This window comes from Coloeus monedula (genome assembly GCF_965178545.1).
Source record: "Coloeus monedula genome assembly, chromosome: 5".
NCBI lineage: Eukaryota > Metazoa > Chordata > Aves > Passeriformes > Corvidae > Coloeus > Coloeus monedula.
In genome coordinates this window covers 50842243-50855892 of record NC_138785.1, presented here as the reverse complement: position 1 = coordinate 50855892, position 13650 = coordinate 50842243, and the positions used below count along the sequence as shown (strand labels likewise).

Here is a 13650-nt window from a genome sequence, read left to right as displayed (position 1 = left end):
TTTTACAAATGTACCAGAAAACGGTTAGTTTACCCCATGATTTAATCAACACAGTCCAGGCTTTTCTACTTCTCATTTCCTTTTTCCTTTATGGATTTTAAGATTAGATGTGGTGCTGGAAAGAACTCTTTGTTCTCCCGTTAAAACTGATGAAATGAGTTTACAGTTCAGAGAAAATAAGCCCTGAAAGGAACACTCTCAGCTCAGCAATGCGAGCACCCTCTGCGAAGCACCTAGGTTAGCACCTTCCTCAGTAGGGCACTGGACGAAGTACATTGCTTTTGGTTTAAGTTCTGGTTTGTACAAGAAGAGTTAGAAGTCATTCCTGTAAATAACAGGTTTCTTCATTGTCTACATTCAGGAAACCAGCAACCGCATCTCCAAAAGTCATCCGTTCTCTCCAAGTGGCTCCAGGACGTCAGAATGGAATTTGCTTGCAATGCCCAGTAAAACACTGCCATGACTTAGTTAACTTTATTTATGGCCCTACCTCTGCCCTTGTCTCTCAGCTGTTGAAGGACAGGATTCAGAGAGGTAGGCACCTAGAAGCCGGGGCAGTCAGGGAAGAACCTCTCCACCTTGGGTAATTTTTACCATCATAACTTGCAACACATTAGCTCAGCAGAGCTGAACATATTTTAATCATTCTGCCTTGCTTCATCATTTGCTGAATTCGAAAATTGTCTATGAACCACAATAAGCTTGAAACAGACCTTTTGCATTATAATATTTTGTCAATCTCTAACAGAATTTAACACAATTTCTATCCTATTAAAAACATTTCTGTTTTGATTACACAGTCTCTGTTCTAAATCAGTATCATGGTTACCAAGTACAGAATAAGTTCATAAGCAAGAACATCAATTTGTCTCCTGATTGATTTTTATTTACTTCTGAGCAGTTCCTTTAGAATTCCACAGCAGTCTGACAACACCTTAGTAGTGCTGTATGGTTACTGATTATTTGCCCTTACATAATCCACAGGACATTCAGATGTATTTTCTAAAGAAAATTTAAAAAGTCTAAACCCTTTTTTACAAAATTGATTTTAGTTGATACCAACTCTTTTTTGAGGTATAGGGTTTATAGATTTTTTTTAAAATTTTGGAAGTTATTTCAAAAACAATGAACTGAATAAAATTTGCTTGTTGAGTTGATAGAATATGTTCACTGAGTTATCTGAGTCTTACCTGGAGATGCTGCTTGATATATAATTTTATCACCTTCTCTTTCTGGAACTGCTGTATGACACACTGCCATCATCGTCAAGAACTCACATATTATAGGTGCAGTTGGCTAAGAAAAAAAAGATGTCAGAGTGTGATTAATCATTTAAGCAATAAATAACCAAAATGTAATAATAGATACAGACAAATAATAGCCCACAAAAATTTAATGACAGATTGTTCCTCTTTTCTTTAAAAACCACCTATACACTAATAAGCATGCAGGGTAACTTCTTTCTGCTGTACTTAAATACTGGTTATAGAAATAGAATTTAGTGGCATCTGCTATTGTAAGAATCAAAATTAGATAACCATATAACATTTCAAATAATCATTTTTTAGAGAAGATAAGTATGAATAATGTATTGAAAAAATTTTACTTTATTCACAGAAGTCTCTTTGGATGTTGTCTTTTTTATTAAAAAATAATCTCTTTTAATTTTTTCTAATACTGTATTTGACAATGCTTTTTAAGAATCTTTAGAAAGATGCAGCACACATCTAACATCTAACAGCAAAAATCACATAGAAAATGTTGCAAGATCATACTGCTTTTCAAGAGGACATTTAAATGAATATATCAGGCTAAGAACCTTATTACTACAGCTGGCATTTGCAAAATGAATGAACTGACTCCTGAATGGTTGTTTAAAAGAAACCCCAGCATTCCCTGTAAGTGAGCTCAAAGCAGCTGCCACCTCAGCTGAGGGTTACTTGTAGCATATTTATAGTATTTCAGATTTGTAGTAGACTAACATTACAATTGCTCTATAAAACACAATAATCTTTGAAGACCTAATTTAATTCTGTAGTGCAGAAACACTAATGGGAGAGGTTCCTGTTCTCTTCCACTGAGGGCCCCCAAATCCTCTAAGATGTATTCAGAAGTGGCTCAGTTACCTCAACAGGTTGAATTACAAATTCTTTTCCAAAGCACTTCAGAAGACATTTAAAATACAGTGGTGAAACCTCTCTTTGAATGTGTATCTCAATTTTTAGCATGCATACAAACACACTTTTATAGCTTGCAGGCTCATATTATATATATATACTTAACACTACGTATCTACCAGGAAACTGTGAAGGTTCAACACTTGCACGCCAAGGACACTTTGACAACAGCAGTAATAGTTGATGCCTCTTTCAAACTATGCTACTCTCCCTGTTACCAGCACTGTAAATATAAATGGCCCGTGCAGGTAAGTGTAAGAGTCCCCTCTGCTTTAGATACACTTGAGAATGGCTCTCAGATGTCTACCATTAAAGACTGCTCCATTTGTAAGAAAAAGATGCTTCACTGTCTGTCAGTTAAACTGGAACTAGTCTGCTGGGAAGACAAAATTTAAGAAAAGAGCAATATACTTACACTCTTCAAAAAGAGAACAAATAGTTACACTGTTTAAAGTAGGTGTTGGTTATGACTAGGTAAAAACATCTGTTGTACAAACAAAAGACAGAAGGTTGTAATGATTGTACTGATTCTTAAACAGATCATAAAATAACTTGTTCATTTCCTGAGAAATGTATTGTCTCTTTGGTACAAATAACAGCCTCCAAAATGCCTTTTTCATTTCATCATCTGAACTGAAGATCTAACCTCATGGAAGCATGCACACAAACCCACTGCTTACGGTTAACTCCCGACTCCTGTCCCAGCCCAGGTAAGTCATGTCAGGATGTAAAATAACTTGGCTTATCCTAAAAGCTTTAATGGATGTCATGACATCATCTGAACCACAGGAGTACCAGTAAAACACCCAGAGAATGAAGAACATGAGACTACTTCAAACTTGTAACATCTGAACCATAGCATCAAAATGAAAAAGGAGGAAAAAAAGGGTTGGATATAATTAACATGTATCAGCAACAATTATGAAAGTTTTAATGAGGTCATGCTGATTTTGTATAAATACACAATTTATTTATTTTCCCCTCAAAGGACATAATCTTTTGAATTACTGGAAGCAATGGTTTCATCTCATGAAACAATGGTAACTGTTTCTATATAACTTACATGGTTGTTTTGAAGATTCTCCAGTAATGATACGTCACTAAATGTTTTTTCTTCTCCATTTTGTGGGCCTTGCCTAGAAATAATTAAGTAAAAAAGAGATCATTCTTAGCATGATTTTAACAGTTTATACACAAATCATCCAAACACAAGTTTTGGGCTGTAGCTGCTACAATAAAGGCTGCGATCATGTACTGTGAGAAAAAGAATTGAAAAGGTACTCCTTTCACATTTACAAAGTTTGTTTTATTTAAAGAAACCTTGGTTTATATAAATACACTTAAATCCAGCAAAGCCTCTCTGCTGAATTCAGGTAATGAAGGATGAAGTAAAAATATATCCACAATGTAAGACTGAGGCTTCTTGTCTTCTGATCTCTAGAATGAGATTACAGAAGGGACACAAAAAAAAATATGCCTAAAGAGATCACATTTCAACAAGAAATTAGCAGTTTTGGGATAGGTTTCTAAATGTTTGCAGAAAAGCAAGTCTGTTATCTGAAAGAGGTAAACAAATGAGTTCAGACATGAGAGAAGTCTGCATGTAGAGGGTTTGCTTTCTATTATTTATGATCAAAAAGGAACATATTAAATTGAAAGATAAAGAAGACACAGCAACAATGGTGAAGTATAGAATTAAGAAATGCAAGAAAGAGATGGTTCTGGACAAATAAAGTCATACACTAACATATGAATTGCACAAATATTCTGGCTGAATGTGAGAACTCAAAAAAGTAGATACTACTTCTTAGAAGATTTGTTACTGCAGCTGTCTACAGCTACACTCTTAATACTACAGCTGCATATATCTAGATGACTTTGAATTTGAGTGAAACAAAACAATACTGAAAGGTGAATCCAGTTGAAGGAAATTTTATTTTTCCATTTATTTTGGGTCTTGCTTTGGATCACATAATCTTACAAAAGAATAAATACGTTTGGTGATTTAAATTGAAGAATAAGCCATATACATCAAAGGCAGTCTAAGGATTCTCTATGAAAACCAAAAGTGATCTGTTTTAGTCCTGCAATAACTGCTATGGGGGGATATAAAATGCAGAACCTCCTCTGTACAGCTGTGCAAGGACTACTTTTTCTAACTATAATTAATGTGAAAAATTTGAAGCATTCTCCTTCATGAAGACTTTTTTTACATGCAAAGCAAATAGATCTTGAAGTCCCAAATAATAACATCTTCAGACTTATTATATTTGTTTAGAGTCTAAGCTTTAAGATTTGCTTGCTTAAAGCTTTCTGATGTAAATTTTCCAGATTCTCAGTGCTAAAATAAGGAAAACTATTTGCAGGTATATGTTGTGACAAAGTGGAAAACAATTCTTTCTAATAATAATAAAAAAAAGATAGAAAAGATTTGGGATTTAGTATATTAGTCATGTTAGGGCTAGAAATGTTACTGTCACAAACAGATTTTATTAATTGCAACAGATTTCCACACCAAGAAATTTCAAGCATTGTATTTTATAAGTATTTCTAATATATTCTTTGCCTATAAAAGGTTTGGGTTTGTTCTTCTGGATATCAGTTTATCCATTTCAGATGCGCTCAAAAAGATTTTTATGTGTGCTAGTCAAAACTAGTCTTTTTACTTAATAGCTTATAAGCAAGGATGTTTAACTTCATGGAAGCACTACATTGTTTTAATGAAACCACCTGTATGCAGCTAAGCACACTTATGCATCTTTAAGAAACATTTTCCTTCTGCATCAAATGATGACCTTCAGATCAGGTAAGATTTTGGGGTGTGTATGTGTACTACATTTTATGTGTTGTGAGAGGAATTTTTCAGGATTTGAGGTTTTTTTTCTATCTAAACTTATTAATTCTAATTTAGAAAAGGCTATTTTTTCCTTCAAATGTTTTCAACAAAAGGTGACAACACATTCCAATTCTGTGTGACATTGCCTTGCTGCTACTTTCAACAAATAAAACAGTGATAATTTAAAGGCTGTAAATGACATTTTTTTTCTCTGATGTACTTGAGCTTACTTTGAATGGTATTGCAAATACTTAGTTTAAGAAAGTATAATGAAGAAGTACAAGGTATCATGTAGATAAGAGCAGAAAGGAAGTCAGGACTTTATCTTTCCTGATGCCCCGTCAAGATATCAATGTCAATCCCAAGTGTATTTGGCTGCTCTAATCTCAGTTCCATTTAAGAACTGTGTAGTGCTAGTATTCTAAAATTATCTGTAGGAAGTAAAATAGCAACAATAACATTACATATTTTTCACTCTCAAATATGGATTTTTTTTTTCTAAGCACATCATTGATTATTACTAACGTATTACTGACTAACAGTAGAACAGTGTGATTGAAGTTACCATAGTACCAAATACGTAACAAAAGACAAAACTTCCTCTCCAATAAGTAATTTTGAATTGCACCAGGACTGTCAGTAGAATGACTGCACTTTATTTCAGGGATCCTATCAGAGATTCTATTCCTGAGTACGCAACGTAATGCCATAGAATTTGGATGGCATAAATTTGTGTAAGATGGTCAGTTTGCATGAATTCAATGCTGAAATAATTTCTGAGTAGTAAACTATCTCACATTTAGCTCAATTTTTAAATACATTGCTCAGTGTTTTTAAACCTGAATCTTGAAGAAACAGCAGAAGCTAAATGATCTTTAGAGCTTACCAATCATCTGAAGGAACACTATAATCCTCAGGCTCAGGGCAATGGCTGCATAAGAAGCAAGGGAAAAATAGAACAGGGAGAGGAGAAAGAATCACAAATGCTAAAAAATTGGATCATGTATTAAAAAAAGTAGCTAGCTAATCAAACCAAATTACCAAAAAAACCCCCTTTTTGCAACTATTTTGCGAGCGCCTAGATTGCAATGAAAATTACAAAAATATGGTGTTGCTATTGAGACTTCATGAACTATAACAAACCAAGTTTTTGCAAGTCTCCCTCAGGCTTTTATTTTGTAACAACATTAAGGAGGGTAAACAATGGCAAAAACATGTATTTTGAAGTTGCCTTACAGCAGAAAGCCTGTGGTATCTCAATTTCTGTTCCTCTTTGCAAAAAGAGATGTCTTGACAGAAATGATCCTGTCTCTTGTAAGTAACATCTTATAGTCACAAGAAGCTGACTGAGCTATAGATATTGCCAGGTGTAAGTTTATTTTAATTGCAGTATTAATGCATATGTACATATGGACAGGCAGAGGCACACAGATGAAGCAGTATGTAAAAATACCTACCCATATGCAATTCCTGCTACAGTACACTTCTTAAATTGCATGACGTTGCATGTCAGGGTACCCGTTTTGTCAGAAAATATGTATTTGACCTAAATGAATGATAAAATCCATTATACATTAACATTCAGCAGTTAGTGACATATCTTGTAGCATTCATAGCTATCAACATATGAAATATTTTCACCTCTTCTGCAATTTTCACATTTTATAGAAAAAAAGCCAACAACAAAACCAATACATAAACATGGCAGATATACAGCCCTCATACCCATTTCCAAAGAAATCAGTCAACAGAGATGTCAGGACACCTAAGCTTTCTTCAGTGCCCAGTGGTATACTTAACCATCCCTCACTCTACATTCTGCTGAAGTGCAAGAAACTAGTGAAGACCAATGACTTTGCCAGTAAAACATTAAACTTCTGACAGAAAGCCGTATGGTAAGAAAAGTATATCTATATGCATTTCTAAACCCATCTTTTTGACATGGAAATATCTTCTTAAAGCCGAAATGTTAGTAGAAGAGCAACAGATCAGAAATGCCAAATAACAGGAAAAGAAGAAATATGTTCCTTTCTACCTAGAACTCCTGTTTCCCTAGCATTATAAACCCTTCTGTTCCAGAAACTACTAGGTAAAGCATTTTAAAATTCAAAGCTGAAGTACATGAACCTGTGATATTTTTAAGCTTCATTTAAACCCAATTTTAAGAAAAAAGTTAATGTATGAAGAAATGAAGTCATCTGTGACGAATGAAAACTTCTGTGAGTCACAGATAAATTTCAACTGATTAAAATTTATTTCTAATTAAAAATAAATCCAAGGATTCTTAATTAGGAATTAATAGGACTAATAAAGCTATGTATTAGTAAAAATGTTTCTGAGGAATTATGACTTAGCCAAATCAGCAGTTAGAAGAAATCTTCCTCTGTGTCAGGTTTATGCTGCACTTTTTGTTTTGTTTTGTTTTTGTTGTGTATGGGCACAATGAGAAAACGGGAGTTGCAGCTTAGAAAATTCAGCTTTTTTCCCAACACCGAAGTTTTGCCTTTCTTAAAACCTAAAGATCTTTTGGGGGAAATCTTCTCCTCCTTATGTGCAACCCTCATGTACTTCAAAGAAGAAAACTGCTCTTTTTAGCACAGTCCTTTGGTCTCCCTACAAAAATCTGCTCAAATTAAGAATCTCTCAAAAAAATGAAAGTGTAAATCCCAAGAAGTCTGACTAGCTCCTGATGGTGAAGGAGAATTTGATGAGAAACCTAAGAAATGAAGACAAAAACTACTGAAGTCAAAAGGAAAGAATGTGTCTGGGAATGTGAATAACAAACTAGCTGCAGAGATAGGAAAAACAGACAGTGTAAAATGAAACAGAAAGAAAGCTAAGATTCAACAAAGACTCTTCCCCACTAGAGGAGCTTGTACCCCCCTTTAAAGCCCGGAAAAGAACAAATTTTTCTGCACATACATGTCAAACCCAGCAGGCAAAAGCCCTGTACTCCTCTATGTAAACCAGTCATAGAACATGTTAATCTTCAGCCAGTTTTTCCAAAAGGCACATCTCTTAAGTATTAGGCCCTAGGACTGCTTTGCTATATGGCTAAAACCAAGTTATTATTTATTTGGTTTGGAAAGCTAGAGACAACATTTACATTCCCAAGCAATAAAGTAAAGAATTAGTTATTTCTAGGTTAGGAAATGCAAGAACATGCATACTTGTGTTCATAATACAATTCAATTAAATGAGCATGTAATTTATTTTCCACAGCAAGAGTTGCCCATCAACAGTGTACCAGAAAGCTTAGCATGTTTTTAAAGCAAGACTGCAAACACAATTAACTGAAAGAGCAAATACCATGTGCAGTGCTTCTAAAAGCACACCCTGTGTCCCAGACACACTTGTAGCAAGTCATACTTCCATAGTATGAACAACATACAAGTGATCTCTTGTGAAAAGTCAAACTGGTTTTACAGTATTCAAAGAGAACTCCAAATCAAAAAGAAGAATTAAGCTCAAATTTCCATGGTTTAATTCAGCCATGAGACCCCATTCCATTCACAGCTTCCAGTCTTTAGTGGCAAGAAAAGAGGATATATATAAACTGTGATTCAACCCTAAGATAGTCACTGTCTCTTCTGAGGAATGCAGAGCATGTGGGAAAAAAAGACATACTGAAGACACATTATCATGAGTGTATATACGGAGATTAAATTTTGTGCCACAGACAGCCTTAATGCTCAAAATTCCTTTGATTTTGTAACTTTATTGATACACTTCAATCTTCTGTGATGACCACATACGCATTGATACAGAGATTTTTCACTTAATACTGGTTTTAATTTGCTTATATTGCAAAGTATTTTTAAAAATATCTGACAAAAAGAGAATAAAAATAAGCAAATACTAAGGCAAGAATATATTTTTTAAAATAAATCCTCACGTGAATAATTTCAATACACAGAGTTAGAACCAGTAATTTTTTTTTCTACCTGTCCAAGTTCTTCATTGAGATTGGAAGTACGAGCCATTGCAGCAGTGTCCGTAGGTTCATAGTGCATGTCTATGTCCTACAGACAAGAACAGTACATATATTTAGAAATCAGTCTTCCAAAACTTCTTACAAAATATCTAGCACATAAATAGAAAAGTTAAGTATAGAAGAAAAGACCAAACATGAATAGATCTACTTAAGATTGTTTCAAGATGGGGAGCCACAGACACTATCAGATCACTTCCAAGAGTCCCCAGAAGAAATAAGATTTTCTCATGGGAGATTTTGCTCAGATTATTTCTAGTGATCTGTATTACTGAAAAACTGTTGACCCATACATCTAAAATGACTTTAGCAACAAGCAGAAATACTACACTGTGACTCTTAGGGAGAAGTCAGTCTTACCTAATTCTATTGTATGCACAACCAGTCATTTCTAAATAGCAAGATAAATATATCTTGAGATAAAAACATGAAGATAAATCTGCAAGTACACAATAAATGTAAAATACAATTCACATGGTGTGAGTTCTTTTCCTCTTACTTATTAAATAAACATCAGAGTTTGTTTTCAAATACAGTAAAAGATTAAAATGTCAAATATGGCAACGTAGTGCAACAGATTGCAGATGACCAACTTCTCCATGCAAATGTAATCTACACACAAAGAGAAATATTATTTAAGATAAATGTCCAGAGTCCCAGATTAGGATTAATTAAAGTCAACTAATCCCTCATAAACAGAAACTGGGGCAGGAAGAGAAGTTAAAACTGCCTTTCTGATTTCCTGTATAAACAGTGGCAATCTACGCATTCAAAATGGGTCTTTGCTGAATACCGATTTTAAAATACAGAAAATTAAGGAAGAATTTCATTGCATTCTCCAATTTGGTAAGAGTTTGTTTTACAGCACAAGAAAAATTTAAGAGATTGAAACCAGCTGACTGCTCATAAAAGTATTTAGCTTTTAAAATAAAGCATGTGCTTCACCTGCTACTTCACATGCACTCTTATCTATATCTCCGTGACGTATCTCACACATACAAATCTATTTCACACATTTGATCAAGGAATCAGACTGAAGTGTTCAGAATGCTACGATAAATAAACATTCGGGAAAAAACCCAGAAAAATGGAAGGCATGCTCACATGGCTTTAAGGAAAATAGCTCACTTCCACCTCAAACAGACTAAAACCTTCATTTCCCCCACTAATTCATTAAGAAAAAAAAAATTAAAGGATGACAAAATGATCTTTATATATTTCATAAGTGATAATACTAACAGACACTGCCTTTGCACAATAAACCCCCACTCCATTAAACTATGGTTGTGCTTGAGAAAAAAACAACAAGCAAAATGCCAAAAAACCCTAAAACATAGGGTGAGTCTGGAAAGAAAATCTGAAACTGGACAAAATTCCCCAGCACTGCAAAACACTGTCTTCTGGTCATTCTGAATGAAACTGATACCTGAATATCAATAATGAGAAAGTAAAAAGCACAAGAACATTGTCAGAGACTGATTATAGTTCATGGCTTAAACGTTGATGTGTAAAGCTGCAGCACCGAAGCCCACCTTGAATGGGCTCCCTGACTAAAACCTTGGACTGTAAGTTAAGCCAGCTAAGAGAACTTGAGATAAGATAAAGTGACACTTTTGTTCAGTCATCTCAGGTCTGGGAAGAAACAGATAAGGCTGGGAGAGCATCCATGGGAGGGAGGGCCAATCCCAGTAGCTGTCCTGAAAATCATCCCTCGATGGCTTTGGGCTGCGGGAGGCCATAGCTCTCAAGCTTATCTCCTGCTGCCAGGTTTGCAGACTCTGCCCCCACCAAGGCTGGAGGGGGAGGAAGGTCTTGGGGGTGTGGCGCAACCTCTGGTCAAACGCAGTGAACATCCATCCTCCCTTACACAAACAGGCTCAGCTCTGAAACAACCCCCCACCACCCCAGGAAAGCCACATCCACAGGACATTCATGTGAGGGGCACCTGAGGGGGTGTTACAATCCATCAAAGACCCCCAAAGCATTCCCCAGACTCATTCCTGAGGCCTTGTACCAGAGCACTGCACATGATGCACAATGATGCAACTAACCCAGCGCCTTGCCAGAGACACTGTCAAATTTGCCCTGGGCATTTCCACCTGGCCCAAACCAGGCTGGTTAACTAAATATTAATCCATTGAATTCTATGCCTTTTGGAGGGGAACCCTCGCCACCAAGAAGACCAGATGGAGAAGACTGACAACACGTCGTTGGGAGCCATGGTGGGGTGATATATTTCTACTTAATCTGTCTCTCTCGCTCTTCCTGTCCTCCCTCCAACTTTTTCTATTTCCTTCTTTCACGCTCATTTACTGTTAAATAAAATATATCAATTTTTTGGTATCAACATTTAACCTCATTTGGTTTTAATCACGTTTTGGGGAATATGAGAACCTGAAGTTTCTATCTGCAATCCACAGATAGCTCACTTTGCTCCTCTACAATTAGTGGATTAGAACAAACATGCTCCAAAAATCAATCTGGTGCAGATATAAGAGCACTAAATAAAATAACTTATTATTACCTCCTCAGATTCCACTAATAAACAGCATTTAGAAAAAGTCTGAAAAGAATGTATACATAGACAAACAATCCATCATTTCACTTACTTGTGAATCCCTCGATTTTAGAAATCAATGTGTATTATAAAAATAATATTTACCCAATTTATGAAATATGCCTGGATAAATTTAACGACTTCAAGGGTAACCAACAAGCTGATTGGAATAAGATTATTGAAGAGAATGATAAAAGTCAAGAAATTCAATCCAAAGTTGCTTGCTCCACCATCTGCCAAAAACCAAAGTAAACAATAAACATTTTAGACTGTACTTAGTATATATACTTATTGTATTCAGAATATTGTATTAACAGCTGATTTTTAAAGTGTTCTAAGAAATTTTGGAGTTAATTACAGTGTCACTTGCCTATAGATAAAATCTTCATCAGAGTTAAGGATCTCTATTATAATAGAGGAGTTCAATTTCAGAGATCTTTGCAATCATCTCCAATTTCTGAAGAGCAAACTTACCAGCCATTCCCTCTTTCGCTACATTTTAAGATCAAAATCTGGGAATATCTACATAAGCAACCAAGTTCTAAACTCAAAATATTACAGTTTTATATTTTGAAAGGGGGAAATACATACTGGAATGCATTTTTTCTCCATCCACACTCACACAATCATATAATCTCCCTCAACAGAGCAAAATACTATGAAAAAGGTAAAGTCACACCCCATGAAAGGAAGAGATGAAATGAGAGAGTTTAATGAAAGTTCTAAACAACTGGAAATGTGAATATTAACATATAAACCAAGCAGTTTTATACTACTTTTTCCTTTAAAGTTTTATGTTTTCCTTTTAAAGGTAACTAGCAGCAGCACCTCAGAGAGGATGCAAATGGGAAAGCCTGTTCTACAGTACAGAAAAAGGGTAAAAGATGGAGCCTGCCTGCCTGTGTTCAAGGTATCTCGAAGAAAAAAGGGCCTCAGATAGGTTTCCACTGTCTGTCCAATGTGGATTTGGTTATTACTCTAAGATCCAGGAAAGAAGGTTTTGGAGACTTTCATTAATATCAATTCCAGCATCAAATGAAGTATTAGTCTAAAAGACCAGGGAGCTAAAAAATTAAATAACTAGGGGGAAAGGGGGATAAAATGCTTCTTACATATTAAAAGCATCTGGTATCAGAACAAATATGTGCTGAGTACAGCCTTAAAGGACATACCTTACAAAACCCAACACAATTTCATTTAATCATGGGATATATATCAGAAAATAAACTGACACGGATAATCAGTTGAAACACACAAACTGAAGTATCAATGGCCACTATTTCACGCATTCTTTTTTCAGGAGTAACAACAATTTATGAACTGCTTCACTGCTGTGCTAACCATTTAACAGCCATCATATTCTTAAAACTTTTATATTTCCCAGAAAAGAAAAAAATGCACAGATGAAGCACAACTAATGCCATTCTTTGATATTACTGAAAATTGTGAATATTCTATGAACTATTTCACTTTTTCTTACCTTGCTAGGAAAACACAAAAGTTAAGTTTCTTAATTAAAAAAAAGTTTCTTTCTCAGCATTGAAAAGAAGGGAAGCAAGGTTCATCATAAATACAGACACAGTAATTTTAGGAGTGCCTTCAGAACTTCAAGATTTTTCTTTTAGAACTTACCAAAACCCCAAAAACCCCCACTCTGCTGACTACATTCAGAAACTTTGTACTCAGGAGCTTTGTTTCAGTTTTGGTGCTGCCTAAGTAAAGACGGCTCTAGACCCACCATAAGAAATTCTGAAAACATGAATAATTGACTGCAAAGTATATTCATGAAAACTTCTTTTAAATCTTGTTTCCTCACCGAGGGTCAGACTATGTCAATATGTTGCATGCTGCCGTGAAGGCCTGTGTAACATCACAGTGTCCTGCATCCACCTTACGTACAGCTGCCCAGTACAATATATTAGATGAGACCTCCCATGCCTCTTTTATCTTCTTTAGAAGTCTATTAAGCTCTGATATTAACTAGTTAAATCCCTACACACTAAAAATTATAAGCCACAGCGTCACTTTCTAAGACAAGCAAGTTCAAAAATTCAGAAAGTCACTGCAGCTTTAAACGCAATCTATCGGA

General features: G+C 35.2%; 1 protein-coding gene across 1 annotated transcript in view; it reads right to left on the bottom strand.

Annotated features, from left to right (window-relative positions):
• Window positions 1-13650, bottom strand: part of ATP8A1 (ATPase phospholipid transporting 8A1) — a 108148-nt gene that overhangs the window by 64288 nt on the left and 30210 nt on the right. Inside the window, exons 12-16 of the mRNA XM_082282285.1 lie at window positions 11667-11794; window positions 8958-9035; window positions 6471-6559; window positions 3241-3313; window positions 1191-1296 (exon numbers count right to left, since the gene is read on the bottom strand). Of these exons, the coding sequence (XP_082138411.1) occupies window positions 1191-1296; window positions 3241-3313; window positions 6471-6559; window positions 8958-9035; window positions 11667-11794 (474 nt within the window). The remainder of the gene's footprint in view (window positions 1-1190; window positions 1297-3240; window positions 3314-6470; window positions 6560-8957; window positions 9036-11666; window positions 11795-13650) is intronic.